This window comes from Pinus tabuliformis, chromosome 6 (genome assembly GCF_031772625.1).
Source record: "Pinus tabuliformis cultivar Carrire ecotype Pingquan chromosome 6, CPIR1, whole genome shotgun sequence".
In the NCBI taxonomy this organism is placed as follows: domain Eukaryota; kingdom Viridiplantae; phylum Streptophyta; class Pinopsida; order Pinales; family Pinaceae; genus Pinus; species Pinus tabuliformis.
Window position 1 is genome coordinate 890248972 of NC_142292.1, and position 21964 is coordinate 890270935.

General features: G+C 39.9%; 1 protein-coding gene across 1 annotated transcript in view; it reads left to right on the top strand.

Moving 5' to 3' along the window:
- Positions 1–6111: 6111 nt before the first annotated feature.
- The window catches only part of LOC149261779 (zinc finger CCCH domain-containing protein 18-like), a 40018-nt gene continuing 24165 nt past the window's right edge, over positions 6112–21964 (top strand). Inside the window, exon 1 of the mRNA XM_089371028.1 lies at positions 6112–6298. Coding sequence (XP_089227154.1) covers positions 6112–6298 — 187 coding nt within the window. The remainder of the gene's footprint in view (positions 6299–21964) is intronic.

Here is a 21964-nt window from a genome sequence, read left to right on the forward strand (position 1 = left end):
CCTAACATACATTCAAACCTTCCTTCTCGACCCCCAAAACAACAAGTCTTCCTTCACTGCCAAATTTTTTCTTTAGCTTCCACAACTGAATCTAGGTCCCTTCCTTAACAACCTTAGCCTCCTCAAGGATTAAAGAACAACTCTACAAAAACCCTACAATAAATGCTTCCTTCCGCGAAAAACCATTTACTAACTTTTGCATTGAGGACTTGTCACTTTCAACGGAGTTAGACTTAGGGATAAAATCATGATTTTCTTCTAACCAACTCCCTAATTCCAATCTTCCATGTGGATCATGACCCTTCTACCTGCCATCACATATGCCTTTTTTCAAAAGCTCTTGCTAGAAAATCTTAATATACTCCTCGCCGGTTTTAAAAAGGCTTTTGACATTCCAAATTTCATCATCCTATAGCTCAACCCTCCCAATCATACTGTAGATCGAGGGAAAACACATCTTCTAGAGCCATAACAATGGAATTGTTGGTTACTTGGGGTTTTTTTCACTATCAACCCTAGCCAACACTTGGTCGAGATGTTTTCACACCACAAAAAATACCCATAGGAAAAGAGTTGATCCAGAATTGTTGAAAGTCATCGCTCAAGACAGTAGGGTTGAGAGATGCAACTAAGCCAAGAGAAATGGTGCAAGGTTTTGAATCACCGATTGTAGGCGTGAAGCCTGTTGCCGCCTCCTCCAAAACCCTAGATGCTTTGCCTTCAAAGCTCATAGGTTCAGGCCCATGCCCGCGAATGAGAGGATTATGCGCAGAAGGAGAACATCGGTTCCTTGTCTATGAATATGTTCCCAACGGTTCCCATGACATCCATTTTCTCTCTACCACCACCCAACTCGATTAGAAGAAGTGATACTAGATTGAGTCAATTGGGTTTAGCTTGGGTGGTTGGGTGGAATAGTTGTTATCATCTTCACCCAGGTTCAAGTCTTGTAAGTTGACATGTTTATGCTTTGGAATAGAGTAACTATGTTGCGCTCTTAGGTGAATCTATATTGACTATGTTGCGCTCTTAGGTGAACCTATATTAACTATGTTGCGCTCTTAGGTTAATCTATATTAAAGAGATTGGTCTAGTACTAGCGACCTCTCTCTTACATTAATAATGAAAAAAAACTCACTTTCTTCCTTAAAATTATTGTATATATGTTTATTTTATTTGCATAAAATTTAAATCTGATATACCAACAATACTTTTACCACCCAACCAAACCTACGGAGGTTGCTTGAATAAATTTATTGAAATGGTATTATGATTTTCAATTTTATTTATTATTTTTAAATTAAAAAAAATAAAAAATTATATAGCTTTTACATTAGAACTTTATTGTGATGTCCGAGTGTTGCCCCTGCCACCCAACCAAACCTGAGAATTTCTCGACCATATTAGAAAGACCTCATGAAACTTATGACATCAGTGTGATACGCATCTATATAAAATTTTCATTTAAATTTAATGTAAAACAGTTTATAAACATACATAATATTCTTTATACAACGATAACGTTCATTATTTATATTATTTTCGGATTTCATCCGTGCTAACCAGGATTTGGATCCACAAAAATTCACAACACGGCTCAAGCAGGGAAAATCTCAATCCGTCTGTTTTCTCTTCATTAGTCCACCAAAACCACACGATTGATAGAATACGATGGCATGCTTCTCGGGTATCACAAATGGTCCAAACCCAGCCTCAGTGGAGGAGCTGGTATCATTTCGGCCAGAAACTTTTTCCCAACCTTCAAAGTGAGTAAATATGCGATGAGTTTTTTAAGGTTCGGCCGAATCCCGAAGTAATAATCAAACGTAGCTGTTGTCAGGAAATGAATTCGTGGAAACAGATGCCGCTAACTTACAGTCGTAGGTAGAGAACGGCCACGAAATGCCTTTTTTACAGTCGCTAAAAGCCATTGGCTAAATTATTATTCATTGTCCGTGATTAGCAGCAACTGCTGACTTGTGGCGGCCTGTAATACATCAGTCAAAACATACCTTCGTGAGCAGCTAATAGCCATGAAACCTGCTTTCACACTGGTTAAAAGCAAACTGGGGTAGTCATACTTCATTGTGCGAGATCGCTATCAATATTTTTTTGCACTGGGACAACTTTTAGACCATTTTGCACTTTTAAATTTTTTAATCCAACTTTGAATTTTGGAATTTTAAATTTTAGTACCGTAATATGCAGAAATTTAGTGTAATGGGAGTGCTTTTAGGATTAATTTATGATGTCGTTAAAAATTGTATTATCAGATTTTTTTTTTCCCTAAAACAGAAAAACAATAGTCAGATTGCTTTTTAAATCTAACTTCAAACAAGAGTCGGATTGCTTTTTAAAGATAACTTCAATTTTCTTTTGGCATTTTGAAATTCAAAATTTTATGTTTTGATTTTTTTAAATTTAATGTTCACTAATATAATTTTTTCCAATTAATATATTTTGAATGTATAAATAATTTTATTTTTTTTACACATGGTTAAAATATTATTTAAAATTTTGAAATATTTTGATTATCTTTTTTTCCAAATCACAAAATTATGATGTCACTAAATGTCAAAATTTGAGTGTGCAAACAAATTTTTACAAAATTTAGAAATTAAAAAAAACGAACTTAATAGACTATAGCAGTTAAAAAATGATTTGATTTGATTGCAGTATATCTAAACTAGCAATTGCACGGACAGGTGCAAAGGAACCCTGAAATCTGGGAATGTGGAAAGCAATAATCAAGCGAAATGTATGGATAATGAAATATAATCAAAATTTGACTTTCTATATATATTTTTTACAGAATGTAGCATGACTTTAAATTTAAGAAGAAAGTTACACTAACATAAATGTCCCAGAACAATTGCAATCCTTGCAGGTAGAAGGAACATAATAAAGGAGTTCAATGAAACTACACAAGGGTTAGGAGGAGGCGTTCAATGATGCTGAAAGTGTTTATTTTAATAGAAAGGGCGAAAAATAAATGATGACAATTGATCTTGGTGAAGATGTCTATGATGGATTCTAGCTCACTTAAAAGGAGGGAAAAGTCCTTTGTTGTTGCAACCAAGAGTTTAATTGCAATATCATTGAAAGCAATGACATTTTCTAGATGGCTAGTTTGGTCATGCAATTCAAGATGGAGTACATAGCAGTGGTCACATTCAAGGAAGGTACCATTGCATTTCATGGAATGCCACATCTTTTCATATTGTTGGACAACCTTTTCCATGTTAATTGGTGTAGTAGTAGCAGAGCCGACAATCCATGGAGATTTCCTGGAACAGGAAATTTCAACAAGTTTAGCCATTATTGTTGTTTTGAGGGGCCTGCTAGAGACACCTGAGTATTTTCGACTCAGTGAAAGAAAGGATGCATTGGCACCTCTTTCCTGAAACCATTGTTGGAACTGATGTGTTTCAACAATATCTAGGTTTATAAGAAGGAAAGTAGTGGGGATAGTTCCAATAGTCCTTCCATTTAACTCGATGACATGATCCCCTTTGATTAGAAGGAACGAGTGGATTTTGAGATGCCAAGGTCAGAAATTCCATCCCCTTCAGCATGGCATTGCATGCCCCATAAGGTGACATCGATGATGCAACCTAACATGTCATAGAAGGCGAGAGCTTTTTTTGGGATTTTGTAAGCCATAATGTTGGCATATGATGGATGTAGGAGAAGTTGATCTAACAACACCAACAATGTCAACAATTGAGTTGATAGTTGCAATGTTGAGTGAACTTATTGGCGTGAAATGAAAGCAATGGGAAGGAATCCACTAATCATATTGTATGAACTGAGACACAGTTAATGTAGAGAAAAGGAGGATTTCAAATGAGCTATTTAGATGATTGTATTTGGGACTATGATTACAAAGAGTGACCTTCTTCTTCATTGGTTGCTTACTTAGTGATGGAAATTTTCCATTGCAACATTTGGTTATGGCTGGAGTAAGATATGGAAAATGACACAGGTAAATAACTAAATGACCACAAAATTTATACAATTCCTTAATTAATTCTTTAGTATTGAAGTAATTGTTGGTCTATTATGTTGTGATGCTGGGTAGGGAAAACTGTGAAGATAAAATGTACTAGTTTTCACATTGTTTCTTTCACTAGTCGAGTCAACACAACTTAAAGGAAAACTTCAAAGAGCTAGACAAAAAATTGAACAGGCAGGGATTTCCTAGGGGAAGTTGGAGCCACTATTGAGTTTCCAAACAATGGAGTGGTAACTCGTGTAGAGGCGACCCACGGTTGGGTGTGTCAGGCGAGGGCAAACGACAAAAGCGCGATGGGTTGTGAACGAGGAGTGACCGACGTGTGTGGAGGTGCGACCGGGCAGGCATGCATGGTGACACAGGTAGGCTCCCGAGTTGGGCAAATGGCATGGTTCATTTGATGAGCTAAACAAATGCATTCAGAAGTAAATGGAGAGTTGGGTAGAATGTGCGGCAACCATTCAGGCATGCCGATGAGCTGGGCAACCAAGTTTGCTAAAGTTTGTAAAGTTGGCTAAAGGTAAATTTGGGGTTTCCCAAAATTGAACTTATATATATGAGGTAGACTGATTACAGGGAGTTTCCCCTCCCTTTATACTGTTGTGCATTTATATGCGTAATGCTATTTATGGTGAATGTTTATCATTTCACTGTGTATAAAGGAAAACATAATACTTGGTAAAGAAGAAAATAAACTGAGTATTGAAAGTTAGGCGTAGTCCACGATCGCAAGTATTGGTGAAAAGAAAGTGGTCAGTGGTGCCGCACCTCGCTATAATGTGGTTGGAAGAGTATCGCTAGTGTAGGGGTATGACAGGTGGTATTAGAGCAAGGCTGAAAACTTGGCAGGGAGTTCAAGTTTTGCACGTAACAAGTGATATATCACAGCTGGTGTATGACAAAGAACTGATCCCACTATACTATCGTGATAGGTGGTATATCAGAGGTGGTTCAAAAAATCTAAGGGGTGATTAAGGTTTGCAAGGAAAGTGGATGGCAGAGATGGTGGAAGGACCTATTGCAGGTGAATCTAGCCATGATGCAGGTGAAGCTTTTCGGTACAAGGTATTGGAACAAATGAGTAGATGGAGTTCTGAATGGGCTTCGATGAAGGCTAAGAGTATGAAGATTCAGGAAGGCTATTCGAAGGTAAAGAAAGAACTTGAAGAACTCAAGGAACAATACGGGGGTATGATGGAAGTTGATGAGCTCAAGGAACTTGATGAAAAGGTTGAAGTCAAGTAGCTTGAGGATGAAATGAAGAAGGAATTTCTTGGGAAGAAGGTCGTTGTAATTGTGCAGGATGAGCTCGATTACATAGGGGCTACTACTGAAACAATCAGGCAAATGTTCGGAAGCCTAGGTCAATGGAAGCAGTCAATGGGCACTTGGTTGGCGCACTTGAGTAGAATGCAATGGAGGACAAGCTTGAAGGAAGTCAAGCTAAACCAGGATCGAATTGCTTAGAAGAGCCAAGCAAGGAAGTGAAGTACCTTAAGAAAGATGTTGGGTTGGAACATAAGCAAATGGACACTTCTGAGGTCGAATTTCTGAAGAAGGTTGCTGATGTAAGACACAAGATAAAGCTGAAAAATGGAGGTAATGCCTTGAAGTTGAGTTTTGTGCAGGTGACCGTGAAGGGCAAGAGATTTGCAACTTTGGTGGACATGGGAGCTACTTATAGTTTCCTAAGCAGGAAATTAGAAAAGTCTTTTGGAAAGAAAGCTAAGATGGAGAAAGAGTGGAGTGCTTTCAAAGCAGTCAACTCTATCATGAAGGCTGTTACTGGTGTGATGGAAAACACTTAGGTGAAAGTGGGCTCGTGGTTTGGAAAGTTGGACTTGAGGATCATGGACATGGATGATTATTCTATGGTGCCGGGGCAAGATTTTTTGAAGCTTGCACAAGCCATGCCAATGGTGGATCGGGACATTCTCTTGATCACAGCTAAAGGGAGAACCATGTTGGTTCCGATGAATAGAAGGAGTTGCTTGGGGTATAGACCAAGGATGGCTTCTATGACTTTGTATCCTAAAGATCCGAATGTGAAGCATGAGGATGTGGAGCAAAGAGGACTTGGGAGTATGACTCAAACAATGAAGGAAGAGAAGTTAATTGACTTCATTGCAAGAGCGAGGAAGAAGGAAGGAAGTGCGAGATCGATTTCACGAATCCTGAAGCACTTTATAGAGACATCTTCTACCAGAGATCTTCACGATGGGGCTGCAAATGAAGGAAGTCCGAGTACTTCTTCAGTGGCAGTAGTTGGAGAGGATTATGCAGGTAAAGATCCGGGTGGCATAGTGGAGTTTTGCAGGTATGCTATGGACATATATGGCTTTCAATTGATGAAAGACAAGCTTGAGAAGCTTGGGTGTACATGTGAGGAGGTTAAGGCTGTAGATAGATACTTGAGGACACAGTACCAATCTGATACATGGGTGGATGAGAGTCAGGTAGGAAACTTCCTAGCCCTCCTTTCTCAATAGACAACCTTGGAGATAGGTTGGTGCAGGGACCTTGGTTGGAAGGGGCTACACCACCTTAACAAGGGGCCTTGGAGGCGGCTTCTTTAAGATGATATATGGTTGGGTGACCGAGTTCACTAGACTGATTTGTAGACTTGGATGAGGATGACTGATTGTTGGGATGGGTCTACTTAGTTGGACGACATGGGCAACTTGAGTCATGGACATCAAGTTGGAGACATGGAGCATGGTAGTCTTATGCAGGGACATTATTCAGGAGAACTTATAGAGGTGTCACTTATGGACATCCAATGAGGAGTGCCAAAGCAGAGATGTTGTGCAGGTGGATTTGCTGGTGTGGAGACTTATTACTTATGAGCCAATGGAGATGTTGTGCACTCTTGTACAACAAGACCATGGACTGGATAGACAGCATGTTGCTGACAAGATGAAAACTACTTCATGGACCTAGACATGGCTTAGATGGAGATGGATTCTTGATCAAGTTGATGTTGTCACGGGAGTTTGAGAAAACACTGATGATGGCATAAGGATGTGCATTCTTATGATTTGAACATGATAGTTGCACTGATCACTCGACTTGTTCGAGTCATGAGAGATGTCAGTGTACAGAGATGCGTTAGCATTATGTTGGAGTATCATGGTAGCAGTTCACACGATGACGATACATGATGGAGACTGTCGTATTATATATGTTGCAAGGATGTTTGCGATATATAGATGGATTGAAGTCATGCATCAAGAAGATGACTATTCGTAGAACACATACTCATGGATTATGTGCCATTGGTATGGATATCTTGGTGACAGATGGTTGTTAGGGTGGAAAAGGGATTGTCAAGAATGATAATGACTTCGGGTGGAGGAGGATGTAAGGACCTCGTGCTGTAGTTGGCGGTTAGGTGACGGCGCACCAGGTTAGGGCACAGGCGAGCTAGACAAGCCGCAGCACACATGAAGCAAACCAGAAGAAATGCGATATGTTTTGATGGTTGGAGTGTATATACTATGTGGGTGGTCCTGGGTGATCCGATGAGCGGGCGATTGCACAGGTGGGCAACCAAAAGTTATAAATGGGCGAGCCGACGAATTGAAACATAACCAAGAGAACGAGTTTGTATGTGCATTGGTGGGTCAGCTTAGCACCTCACACAACAGTGAACACATATACATAGGCAAGGCGAGTTGGAGGTTGGAATCAAGAAACTTGGCGAGCAGCAAAGTCGAAGTGCGAAGATAAAATTTGGTGATTCTACAGTTGGTGCAGAGCGACGTGCGGACCGAATGGTGAATGAGGTAGAGAACCGGGTGGCGAGTTCGGGCAGAGTGACACGGGCATGTGCGCCCGCCGAATAGAACATCGGCTCGATTGAACGAGCATGCAGGGTGACCCGCGGGTGGGTGCGCCCGGTTCAGGCTAAACAACGGTTCATGCAAGGCAACACGGAGGTGTTCCCACCGAATGGTGGAGTGGTAACTTATGTAGAGGCGACCCATGGTTGGGTGCACCGGGCAAGGGCGAACGACGAAAGTGTGACATGTTGTGAACGAGAAGTGACCGACGTGTGTGGAGGTGCGGCCTGGCAGGCATGCTCGGTGACACGGGTGGGCGCCCGAGTTGGGAAAATGGCATGGTTTGTTTGAGGAGCTGAATAAACGCATTCAGGGGTAAACGGAGAGTTGGGCAGAATGTGTAGCGACCATTCAGGCATGCCGACGAGTTGGGCAACCAAATTTGCCAAAGTTTGTAAATTTGGCTAAGTGTAAATTTGGGGTTTCCCAAGATTGAACTTATATATATCGGGCAGACTCATTACAGGGAGTTTCCCCTCCCTTTATACTGTTGTGCATTTATATGCATAATGATGTTTATGGTGAATGTTTATGGTTTCACTATGTATAAAGGAAAACATAATATTTGGTAAAGAAGAAAATAAACTAAGTATCGAAAGTTAGGCATAGTCCACCATCGTAAGTATTGGTGAAAAGAAAGTGGTTGGTGGTGCCGCACCTCGCTATAGTGTGGTTGGAAGAGTATCGCCAGTGTAGGGGCGTGACATCCAGGACTTGTGCAGCAAATCCCAATTGCTACCGACATATGTAAAGCAAGCAAAAAGTGTAGCAGGGGAGCTGAGGGGATGATGCAGTAAAGAGGGGTTCGAATGAGGAGTTGGGGATCATGGGTCTCTGAAATAAGGGCACCCCATCACCATCAGAAAACAAGAATATGGTTGGGCTCATATTCCATTGTAGAGGTCACTGCCAGAGCTTATGATGCAGCTGTACTCTGTCTCAAGGGCTCCTCAGTGCCCCCAACTTCCCAAAATATTCCACCATTATTAAACCTCCTCAGAGCTGCCAGCCACCATTGATGTCTCCGAGGTCTATACAGAAAGTTGCAGCTGTTGTTGCCTATGGTTATCCTAGTGCTGCCATTGATCTTGCAGGCTCTAATGGCATTGACTGTGATGTTCAGAGCTTGCAAGCTTCCTTAGACTCCAATGTTAAATAAAAAGCCGACATATGTTACTATTCAATACTGCCCGGTTAGGTAAGTATGCGAAGCGAGCCCCAACAAACTTTTTACACGTGTGAAATTTTCATTTGGTTGAAGGCAAAGAAAATTGAGCTCACTCATTGGTGGTCATTGGCTGCCATGAATAGTCTTCAGGCATCTATACCCCGCAGTGAAAAATGCCTTCAGCATAATTATATTTTTTATACATGAAGTGATAACCAATATTTCTAGAGCTATACATTAATGTAGTGGATTGGGACCGCATATGCTAATTTTTAGAAAATTAACTTATACTTTCAGTGCATTAATAAAATTATGGCTCCAGAAATATTAATAACATAAAATTTATATACACTTATCCAGTATTTTATTTGATGACAACAAATTAAGTTGACATGATGCAGTGTCATTCATGCATACAGAGATACACTATTTTATTTGATGACGAAAAGTTAAGTTGACATGCAGTGTCATTCACGCGTATTGGTTAAGTTTACCTGCACCGCAGCACCCACACATTTATCCGACCAACACGCACTACACTTAGCTCACCATCATTGGAGTAGTCTACCTAGGCAGAGGAATGGCCCGTTTTCCATCACTGCCCGGAAAATCGTCCGGCTCCGGCCGCCGGCAATCCCTCCGCCCTCCGTCACCCTCCCCTAGCTCCACCACCCTCCTTCTGCACCACCCTCCCCTGGCAATCCTGACATTCCTTGACAAAAAATCTGATCGCAGCTGGAAATCTTGACATTCCCCTGATAGATAGGGGACGAGCTAGAATGGCAGCCGCAGAGAGTTATTTCCGGTTCCAATTCAAATTGAGGAATTGTGATCCCGCAGGCTACTCACTCACCTTCCTCCTCGACTCGGCGCCTCTCGCTCTGCAATTCTGCTCTGCAGCTCACCACCCAAGTACAGTTTGGTGACACCTCCAAATCTGTTAACGACTAATTGAGACATGCACCAGACTGTTTGCTTGTTGCTTCAACACGATGCATCACCTTGGAATGAGAAACATATGCTAGCTCAGTTTGTGACCCAATGCTTGCATAAATTGGAATAAATTGTGATTTCCTTTGTGAAAAGAAGATGGTAGCCCAAGCTTTTGACAAATTGCATGACAAGATGTGATTGTTATGCAAATCAGAGTACATCATGTGTTAAAGGAAGTCCTACTTTCCTGTGTTTTAAATTTCGACCCAGAAACAAACATCTTTTAATCATCTTGAGACCTGTAAACCTTGGTGGATAGCAGTTTCAGGCTTGTAAATCCAAACATACGCTTCTGTTGGTATGGAATTCTCACATCCTCTATAGGTCCATATATCCTGAAAGGGGCAACAATAGATTTTTTAAGATATTTTTATGCCTGGGACCTGCACCTAGTGTCAATTACTAACCAGCACAAGCATGTCATGTCATTGGTAGGACATAGAACCCTGGTAAAACCATATTAACTACCCCTTCCACCCACTAAGAAAGCCGCATTGGTTAATATAATAGAAAGTGATACTACATACCTAAAATAGTTGGAAACATCCTCCTCTGTGAAGGTGCTTTCAGCAGGAAATGTCATGTAAATTTGACGGGATCTAGAGCTGACACCACTCAAATAGTAGGGATCTCATTCACTTGGCCTATAAGTTGTGAACCTGTTAGCATCCTCTCCTAAAACAATGGCGTGCTGACCATGAGGCCTATCAATGAGGCTTACTGTATTCTTCAAGCGTGCTAGTAGATTTGTCAAGCTGTATCCTGCTTTCCCATGCCTCTAGCTCTCAGTAAAGTATCCCTCGGCTTGTAGGGTTTTCCCAAATCTCTTGTAATAGAGTTGAGGTAGGGAAGCAATGGAAACAAGGACCCGCCTTAATCTCAATAATTCTTGAAGTTCTAACTCTAATATCTCCAATGATTCCACAGAGAAAGCTTCTTCGAAGCGGGGATCCAAGGGAATTGAACTCGAGACGTTGTCAGAGCATGAATAACTGTGAGTAAAACGACAGTTGGAGCCATGCTTGCCATATCCCCTAGAAAAATACAGGCATGGTTTCCAAGAAACTGTCTCACAGCTTACAGAAATGTCTGTCATGGAATAAGATCGCCTGTGATTCAATCCTGTCTTGCTTCCGTTCAAGAAAGAGAGCATCTCTGTATAGACATGACTATCATTTGGTAGGCTGTAGGAATCAAGATTCTCAGTGGGATAGAAGAGATGATCTTGGAGCTAAAAATCATCCCTGAGGTTCAGTAACCGATCATGATAGTCTGAGAATTTGTGATCACTTGGTAAGCTTTGCTGGCGGCTCAAATTGATAAAGTCGTTGTGCTCATCAGTTACAAAACGGTTTGGATTCAAGACTTCATTATGGACGAACAATGATGAATCCTGCTATTGCTAATGTGGAATGTGAGCTCCCCCATGAAAGCCATTGGGTGTTGGAGAAGAGAATGAGAGAGACAACAAATTAGAAAAATAAGTGTAGCGTAGAGGTGGCTGAAGAGGGGACGGAGATGATAAACCAAGCTATGTCTTGGCCTTGGAAATCATGGACTGTAAGAGTGTGTTAGGCCCAAATGCCAGGCGAATCATTTCTTGATCCCCCAGGTCTTGAAGAAGCAAATACCCAATGATCTTGGACACATTCTCTGGTTCTATGCTTTGAATCCTTGTGAACACAATCCTTGTTGTTTCATATATATCCATTTTTCCTTCTACAACTGGAAACACCAAATCCATAATGTACACTGCAACACAATATATTACAATTACATTACATTACATTTCCTACAACTAACTTAACTTCTGAAAAAACCACACAATGCATTTTCAAAAGCTCACCGTAAGGCCACTCAACCTAACTAATCTGGTCTGACAATCCTTCTCCATGAAATTCTAGAAACACACAGAAATTGAAACTCTATGCTATCAAATACTGGGAACAAAGAAACTGAATCAGTAAAGCTTCCAACCATTGAAACTTGGTAATGGGCAAAACAATTTTATAAGAAGCCTCAAGGGTTCAAAAATAAGAATGTTGGGAAATGATGATGTTGTACAGGATGGTATTTATGACACACCATAATACACTATAATTCTCCCCCCTTTAGTGTAAAGGTACCTTTGTGAGGGGACTAATATACAGAAATGTTTGAGAATAATGAAGCAATATGTTCACTGTGATTTGAATTAATCTATTCACACATCCCAAAATAAGGGAATCTGTACTTACTATCAATAGACACACCAAAGAATGATGTGAATTAGTCTATGATCAGAATTATTCCTATTCACACATCCAAAAATAAGGGAACTGCATACAATATTCACTTCCTTGAGTGAGGACAAACCAGCACCACAAACACAAGTGAAGTTCACTCCAAAATTGCACTAAAATGACTTGTGATTACATAATTATATACATGAAACAATCTCCTTGGACGAAGTTTTGACTAAGCTAACATGTGATATAAAGGACTTATTTTCATGTTCTCTCTGTAGCTAGAGAGGTAGGGGATGCTCATTAACTACTCCTTTGGATTTGCGACATTACTAATTTGAGTCTATGGCTGTAAGGTTAATGCATTTCTCTATTTTCTGCCTATGGCCTATTTATGAGATACAATTCTATGTGTATTCAAGTAATAATGTCTGACCTCTGACCTTTGACCTTTGTTCTATGCCTTGTACAAAGATCTTTGTCTTCAGTGTAGCTTGCACAACATTTAGTGGGAAACGAAATAAGAAAATGTACCTTTGCTGTTCAGTATGCCAATCAGGTCTTTGAGTTTTAGTTTTTGTGTTCAATGCAATTTTGAGTGCAACTTCTCTATGATCACCTCTATACTCACCATTCTTCTGAAGGCATGTGAAGTTGGTGTTGTTTGTAGAAACTAGAAATGGCAATATCAAAGCCTCCATTCTAGATTGGTCCACTGCTTCGCTACTTGCTTGCAATGCTAATTGAGTAGACAGAGTTGTATTTAACAGAGGCACTCCATATTTGTTATGAAGTTGAGTTTATCTTCTGCTCTGAGGATCATAGCCTTTGAGATTTGTGGGTTTATGTTGAGTGAATTCTAGAAGCAGTGTCCAAGTATTCTTGGAGATATTATGTTGGGAATGTTCCTGTACAAGTCACAACTAGAAACATATGTATCCATTTTTCCTTCTACAACTGGAAACATCAAATCCATAATGTACACTGCAACACAATATATTACGATTACATTACATTACATGTCCTACAACTAACTTAACTTCTGAAAAAACCACACAATGCATTTTCAAAAGCTCACCGTAAGGCCACTCAACCTAACTAATCTGGTCTAACAATCCTTCTCCATGAAATTAATAGAAACACACAGAAATTGAAACTCTGTGCTATCAAATACTGGGAAAAAAGAAACTGAAGTAGTAAAGCTTCCAACCATTGAAACTTGGTAATGGGAAAAACAATTTTATAAGAAGCCTCAAGGGTTCAAAAATAAGAATGTTGGGAAATGATGATGCTGTACACGATGGTATTTATGACACACCACAATACACTATAATTCTCCCCCCTTTAGTGTAATGGTAACTTTGTGAGGGGACTAATACACAGAAATGTTTGAGAATAATGAAGCAATATGTTCACTGTGATCTGAATTAATCTATTCACACATCCCAAAATAAGGGAATCTGTACTTACTATCAACAGACACACCAAAGAATGATGTGAATTAGTCTATGATCAGAATTATTCCTATTCACACTTCGAAAAATAAGGGAACTGCATACAATATTCACTTCCTTGAGTGAGGACAAACCAACACCGCAAACACAAGTGAAGTTCACTCCAAAATTGCACTAAAATGACTTGTGATTACATAATTATATACATGAAACAATCTCCTTGGATGAAGTTTTGACTAAGCTAACCTGTGATATAAAGGACTTATTTTCATGTTCTCTCTGTAGCTAGAGAGGCAGGGGATGTTCATTAACTACTCCTTTGGATTTGCAACATTACTAATTTGAGTCTGTCGCTGTAAGGTTAATCCATTTCTTTATTTTCTGCCTATGGCCTATTTATGAGATACAATTCTATGTGTATTCAAGTAATAATTTCTAAGCTCTGACCTCTGACCTTTGCTCTATGTCTTGTACAAAGATCTTTGTCTTCAGTGTAGCTTGCACAACAGTTAGTGGGCAATGGAATAACAAGATGTACCTTTGCTGTTCAGTATGCCAATAAGGTCTTTGAGTTTTAGTTTTTGTGTTCAATGCAATTCTCAGTGCAACTTCTCTACGATCACCTCTATACTCACCATTCTTCTGAAGGCATGTGAAGTTGGTGTTGTTTGTAGAAACTAGAAATGGCAATATCAAAGCCTCCATTCTAGATTGGTCCACTTCTTGGCTACTTGCTTCCAATGCTAATTGAGTAGACAGCACTGTATTTAACAGAGGCACTCCATATTTGTTATGAAGTTGAGTTTATCTTCTGCCCTGAGGATCATAGCCTTTGAGATTTTTGGCTTTATGTTGAGTGAATTCTAGAAGCAGTTTCCAAGTATTCTTGGAGATATTACGTTGAGAATGTTCCTGTATAAGTCACAACTGGAAACATATGTATCCATTTTTCCTTCTACAACTGGAAACATCAAATACATAATGTACACTGCAACACAATATATTACGATTACATTACATTACATTTCCTACAACTAACTTAACTTCTGAAAAAACCACACAATGCATTTTCAAAAGCTCACCATAAGGCCACTCAACCTAACTAATCTGGTCTAACAATCCTTCTCCATGAAATTCATAGAAACACACAGAAATTGAAACTCTTTGCTATCAAATGCTGGGAGCAAAGAAACTGAATCAGTAAAGCTTCCAACCATTGAAACTTGGTAATGGGCAAAACAATTTTATAAGAAGCCTCAAGGGCTTGAACTGCTGCTTTCACTAGTGCTCTTGGTGTTTGTGTTGGTATTGAAGATTTCACTGCCTTTTCTTTGTTCTAACACATCTCTTTTGCCACGGGTAGTGGAATGTGAGTGTAATGATTGCCTACTATAAATTTCACATATATTATGGCAGCACTGAGAATCTTTGAGGACAGACTACTAGTAGAATTGTGATGTGAACGTACATTGTTGAAAGCCCTTTCATTCAAGTCTAGTCCTGCTTCGCAAATGGTCACCCTAAAAAAACATGGCCAACATTCATTGGATTGTATCTGTTCATGTTGTCAAAGGAATCTTTCCTTTAAGGAATGCCTTGTTGAAAGTGAATGAGGCAAGAAGCAACATCTTAAAGGAAATGCTTGCATCCCAAATTTTTTGCATCCTTTTCTGCTATTTATTTTTGTCATTATTGAGTGATTGATATTTTAGACCTCAAAAAAAGCATAAAAGAGGTTTTATATTTATATATATGTTGAATATCTTGCTAATATTTAAATTTTGGTTTTGATGTCCTTGCATATTGTTTGACCAGATCAGTTCAAAATGGGCAAGCGAAAGAAATGGCAATATATCATGGATCTTGAGGTGCAAGACCTCAAAGGAAAAATGACGTTCTCTAGTAAAGACTTGGTTTGAATGGAAATAAATAGAAAAAACAATGGTATTGATCATGTTGCTGTAATCCCGTTACGACGAGTTGCTGACTTTATCAAAGGAGAGGAAGAAAATCCTATTGCTCCATGTAAATTTGTACGAAAAACAAAAAAAAAACCAAAAGAAAGATCTACTGTTGCATTGCAATATGATATCTGAGTATTTAAAATATATATTGTTTAGATCTTTTGAAACCACGGTTATCTTTCTTTGTATGTACTAACAATTTAAATTTTTTGTTTAGTTATCATTGTTCATTTGGCCCAGAGGACAAAAGAGGAAATCTTTTAGCTAAATGAAGGACCTCATTTGTGCAGAAGAGGGGTTGCCAATGCCACTTTATTGTGAAAGTTATGCATGAAATTCCTGATAGAGCAATATTAACTTTCAATATGTATGAACATGAAGATGGGGAAGGTTGGGCTTGTCATGGTCAATGTGGCACTTCAGGTGAGACCAGGGCCTTGCATAGGCCAAAGCTTTCGAGGGACATTGTTGCATATTTAGAGAGTTCTTTCTTTTTGGAAGTGCCTATTGATGTAGTGTATAGAACCCACATGAGGAGACATGTTGACATTGATGTGGCAGCTCGAGATAGAGATTTCTTTTTATGCAGGAAAGATATTGTAAACATCTATAATAGGTTGGCGAAGGGAAATTATCAACTTCACAAAAAGGATGAAATGAGTGTAAACCTTTGGTATCAAAAGCATTGGGAAGATTTTTTCTTTTACCAAAAGCCCAATGGTGTGGAGGTCCCTTTTATAATAGGGATTCAAACAAAATGGATGTTGGAGACAATGGTCAAGCTATCGCACAATAGCTTAATAGCCATGGATTCAACATTTAACACAAACAAACATGGGGTAAGTCAGATGCCAATGATTTATTAAATATATTTATTTAAGTTGTATACATTCAAAATGATTAATAACTTGTATTTGAATTTATGTAATGTTGAAAATGACAGTATCAATTGTATACACTTGTGGCATTTGATAAACAACAAAGCGGGGTGCCTATTGCATGGGTCGTGGAATCACGAAACACAACAGATGATATTGCAATATGGCTGGAGCAGCTCATGCGCAAGTGTTTCCAAACCCGTCCTGATTGTAAAGTCAATGCTTTCATGGTTGATGATGCACTGGCTGAAATCAGTGCCTTGAGGTAGCTTAACATTGTCATGATATAACCAAACTTGCATTTTTTCTAAAAATACCACACTAAAATGCATTGAATATGGCAGGAGAATCACAGGTTGTGATGTTATCTTATGCATTTGGCATGTACGGAGGGCTTGGTTGAAAAATGTCAATCGGTTGGCCACTAGTTCCATAAAAGCCAAAGAGATGTTCAGTGAGTTAGGTTTCATCATGAAACACACTCTCAATTATGAAGTGGAAGATGCAATCAATCAATTTTTTATCAAGTTTGTAGATGAAGAGAAGTTCTTAGACTATTTCAACAAGAATTGGGTCATTGGAGATAAGATTCATAAGTAAACATTTTTTTCGTATTATATGCATTTTTTTCTTTTATAAAGGTGATATAGTAAGATTGACATCGTTCTATTTGCAATTAGGTATGTGGGTGAAAGGTTGTCGGGAGTTTCCTCATGCAAATCAGGAGACCAATAATGTTGTTGAGTCATACCATTGTTACCTAAAAACAACATTTCTATCTGATAGAAGGAAAAAATGTTCCCGGAGGATGGATTGGTTATTGCATATGCTACTAACAACAGTTGAACCTTGTTATTGGTTCAAGGAAATATTAAAAGAAGAAGGATTTCTAAACAACTACAAGGGAGAAAAGCAGCTAGAATCATCAGTGGAACGAGCAAGAAAAATTATGGATACTGATTGTTGTCCTCATGAGAGCATAACCCATGCTTATGGGGTGAGAAGTCAGACAGATCGAGGTAAAAAATATCTTGTCACTTGGTATCGTAAGGATTTTATAACATGTGAATGTCCATGGTCTATCCGTGGAAACATTTTCAAGCATGCCATAAAGGTTAATTGGTTGTATTTCCACTCGGATAATTCAAATCTATTGCTTCATCAACATGCAGAGGATAACATATGCAATGACCCACCTGAGATCAATATAAAGCCTCAAAACCATGATGAATAGGTTGATGCTACTCTTATGGCCACAAATGTTGTTGATGCAGATGACGAGGCACTTCATTTGGCAAGGGAAGAGTTGTTTAGCTATACACATCTCATTTTAGATAACCCTCCTACTACTTTGGTGAAGACAATCCAGTTGACTGGTATGCTTAAAAAATGTTGGATGAAGCCAATAATTTGCACGTTGCTGATTTTGACTTCACACCTGGATTGGAATCTCTTGATCCATCTTTGAAGAGGAAGAAGAGTTTCCTTAGCCCCACAAAGAAAAGAAGAAGCAACAGAAAAAACAATGGTTTGGAAATTGATTTAAATATTGATCCATCAGAATATGAACCATTTGAGTTTCGATACCTCAATAAGTGAGGACATCATCGATCAAATAATGCCGTCTCTATGGTTCTAGGTTAGTTTCATGTGTTGAATAGAGTCATGGTTTTAGATTTAATTATTTAATCATCACTATTCTTTAACATGTGGTATGTTTATTTTTACAACAATGCAAAAATCCCCAACCATGGCGATAACCCAAGACCAAAGGGAGATGCAAGACCATCCAACCTTACCTACTGTTGGATACCTATACTAATAGGTTTCATATTTCATGATTGGCCAAGGAAAGTCCAAATATGCTCTGCTTTGAGTTCACAAAGATCCCATATTTCCTAGAAAGCAAGAGGTGGGTAAAGCGTTTCAAGTATTGAGGACCTTATTTCAATTTTGTGGATGATTCAACAGTCTAATCTGGATCATGCCATGTTTCAATTTTGAGTTATAGAATAGAGAAAGAAGTCTGTCCAAACTGCTTAATCTTGGCAGACAAGTAGTTTAGGTAGAGAAGCAAAGGTTCCCAACAGCTTAAACTGGGACCTTGGAAGAGATAAGGGTAGAAGTAGATAGAAAAGAAAAAAGAAAAAGCCAAAGAAAAGAAAAGGCAAGTAAGGGTTTGCAAGTCCAAATGCACCCTCTAAGGAGAAACAAAAAATGCTAGGAAAATAGCTGGGTAGGCAGTTGTGGTTGCAGAAAGGATATTTTCACCATTACTCATATATCAAGAGGTGTTCTGCCAAGGCAAAAATCTGTCAATGGACAAAGTGGTTAATTCCATCAAATTACAGCAAGGAGCATAACTAACCTCCCCCTTCCCCTCTATTCCATTGCTAACACTCCCTTTATTTAGCTGAGATTTATGAAGAGAGATCATGGTTTTATGGTGGTTCTAGTTCATTCAGAATCCACATTTCTGGTCTAAGATCTTTTCATTTTGATCTACTCTCAAAACCAAGTCAATTTCAGATAAACTCAGTAAAATCCCCTTCATTTGCTCCCTTCATTCATATTAACCTCTAATTTTACTATATAGCTCCCCTATTTTACCCTTTCCCCTAATAATACTAACACTATGGTGTATAAAGCCCCAAATCTTATAAATACTCCTTCCCCTTGGCATTATAGCCCTATATTCTTCAAAAGGGACCAAAATGACCTCTGGTCACTTTGGTGAACCTGTCCCATCCCATTCCCCCTTGCTGCAAGTCAAACTGCTCCTCAAACCACCATTTGCATTGAAAAAACCTTATAAAACCTCTTTTGCCTTTAAAAATCCTTTGCAAAAATTACCAAAGTCAAAAAACCCGCCTCTGGCGCATTTCCAAAGGGTTAGCGCGCAGTTTGATTTTATGAAAAAACATTGAAAAAACCAATAAAAAACCCTCTACCCAAAGTTTTCCGCCTGCATATAACCCGAGCATCTTCGCACTCCGCCCACCGTCGGATCAAGTCTCTGAGATCCGACGACCCACAGCAATATCGGAGCGGCCCCCACTGCTGTCCTTTACCGCCCGAGAAGCTGACGTTGCGTCACGTCAGGGCCTCTCCACGCGTCAAGCGCTAAGGTATCTCGGAGCCGGGCCTGACAACTTCGGCGCCGTACCCAAACCGCCCCGAGAAACCGTAGCGGTTAGCCTTAACCGTAACCGCTGCGGTCCTAACCGCCACCTGTTTTCCGCCAACGCATCGCCACGTCACGCCCGCCTGTACTCGCCCCGCTATTCGTCCACCTGGCCGCTGACATGGTCGCCACCTCATCGCCCCTTGGACCAATAGTCTACCGCCACGTCACCCGATGACGTCAGCTGACGTCACCTCACCTTGACCCACCAATAACACCATGCTGACGTCATCACTAAAAAGCGCCAAAATGGTAAAAAAGTCTATATTTACCCAAAAAACCGTGTTTTTCCCACTTTTCGCTCCTGTTGCTATTATTCTTTCTGCATGACCGTTTACGTTCGAATTTCCGCCAACCTGCTGAGTTAACCCGGGCGACCTCCTCAGCATCAACCATGCACACCTGCGCAACCTCTGTTCGTCAATTAACAGGTATTTACCATTGTTCTGCCCTCCATACGACTGTTATTGAAATTTAAGTTGCTCAGAAGGCTTAAGACACCTTGAAACTACATTTACGCCGCCCATTTCCCTCTGCACGTCCACCATTGTAACTGTGAAGTCCAAAAAGCACCAGCCGAGCCATAATACCTGTAAATTCGCCCAGAAAGCAACACTCACTGCGTATTCTCGGCTAATTCCTAGTTGGTCTCAATTTACCCGCTAAAAGAGGACATAGTCAGACCTTAGAAAAGCTCTGCTCCCAAAACAAACAGTATTCCAACTGTTGTTGTGTAAATCCCCCTCTGGTATCTAAATACAAACTGTCTTTACAGAGAATCACCTCTATTCTGTGTTGCTTCCATTTTGACTATTCACCTACAATTGTTGCACTTTGAAGAACTATGGAGACTCCTATTGCTCTAAATATCAAGCCCCTCAATGCTCCTCACCAGGAATTAGCATGGAAAGCCCTGGGAGACATGGATTACCAAATGCTGGACTGGTTCCCTATGGGAACCAAATACAATATCCAGATGATGAATGAGTTAAAAGCCCAGCACCTGAGTGGGGCAGACATCTTGGGAATTTGGGACTCAAATTTGCCCATCTACAACCTTCCCCAAGTAAATCCTATGCCGGAACTGATCTACAGCTGCCAGGAATGTTATGACCCAAACCAAAGAGCTGTCATCAGCCCCACAGGCTCAATCCTGTTCCAGATTACCCCAGAGAGTATAAATGGAATGCTGCACTTCCAAACTGCCAAGCAATTGACCCCCCTCTTTATGCAGAATTTGATAAACAAAGGGACCAAGCTGTCAAATGACCAAATCATTAAAATCAATCAGTTGTTTGTAAGACCAGGCTCTGAATCAGTCAGAACCCCTCCTATTGGGTATCACTATTTGAATGAATTGGGCAGGATGTTAGTGGATTTAACCAGTTATGTCCTAGGATTCAGGGGGATGGAGGATGTGGATGATAGCCTAATAGCAATGCTGTCTATATTCTCTCCTGGTAAACCCCCAGCTGTACATTATGACTATGCAACCTACATTGCAGATAAAATCCATGAGCAGTTTATGAACTTGAGGAGGGAAAGACTATTCAGGTATACTTCATATATATACCACCTATTCTTGTTCTATCAGCCAGCCACCTTCTCTGTTCCTTTGAAGCCACTCAATGCCCAGGGAATTCCAAGGTCAGTTGTGTTCTGGACTTCTGTTTCTCATCATACCTCTGTATCACCTTACACATACACTGAGTTCATTGACTTATTCATCTATCCAGTCATGACAGTATTGCATGGTACTCCTCCTCCTAGACTAACTGATGACATGAGGAGAATTCTCCATTTGAATAAGTCCTACAGCATTGGTAATTGGTACTTCTACCAAAACCACACAGTCATCAGGATATATGGCTGTGAGTTGAACCCATTTAGGTTGCCAAGGTATGTCCCCATGAGGCTTTTTGCCTTGGAATATTTCAGACAGTTTGGGAACTCAGACTATCTTCATTTTCAGAGCAACAACAAGAAGTCACAGTTGAAGGTAAGGAACCAGCTGGGTCCTTTCCTATATAACAGAAAAGAAGAGGGATGGAAAGAGGCAAACACTATCCTGGAAGGCCTCAGACTACAAACCAGCTTTGAATGGATACCCTATGACCCCAATCATGCTATCTCCCTCAGGAGGATTAGATACAAATTGGGTAGCTATGCACACAAGAGACAACCCGAGATTGAACAGTATGCCAATGCATCAAATTGGGAAGAGGGTACCCTAGAGGAGGA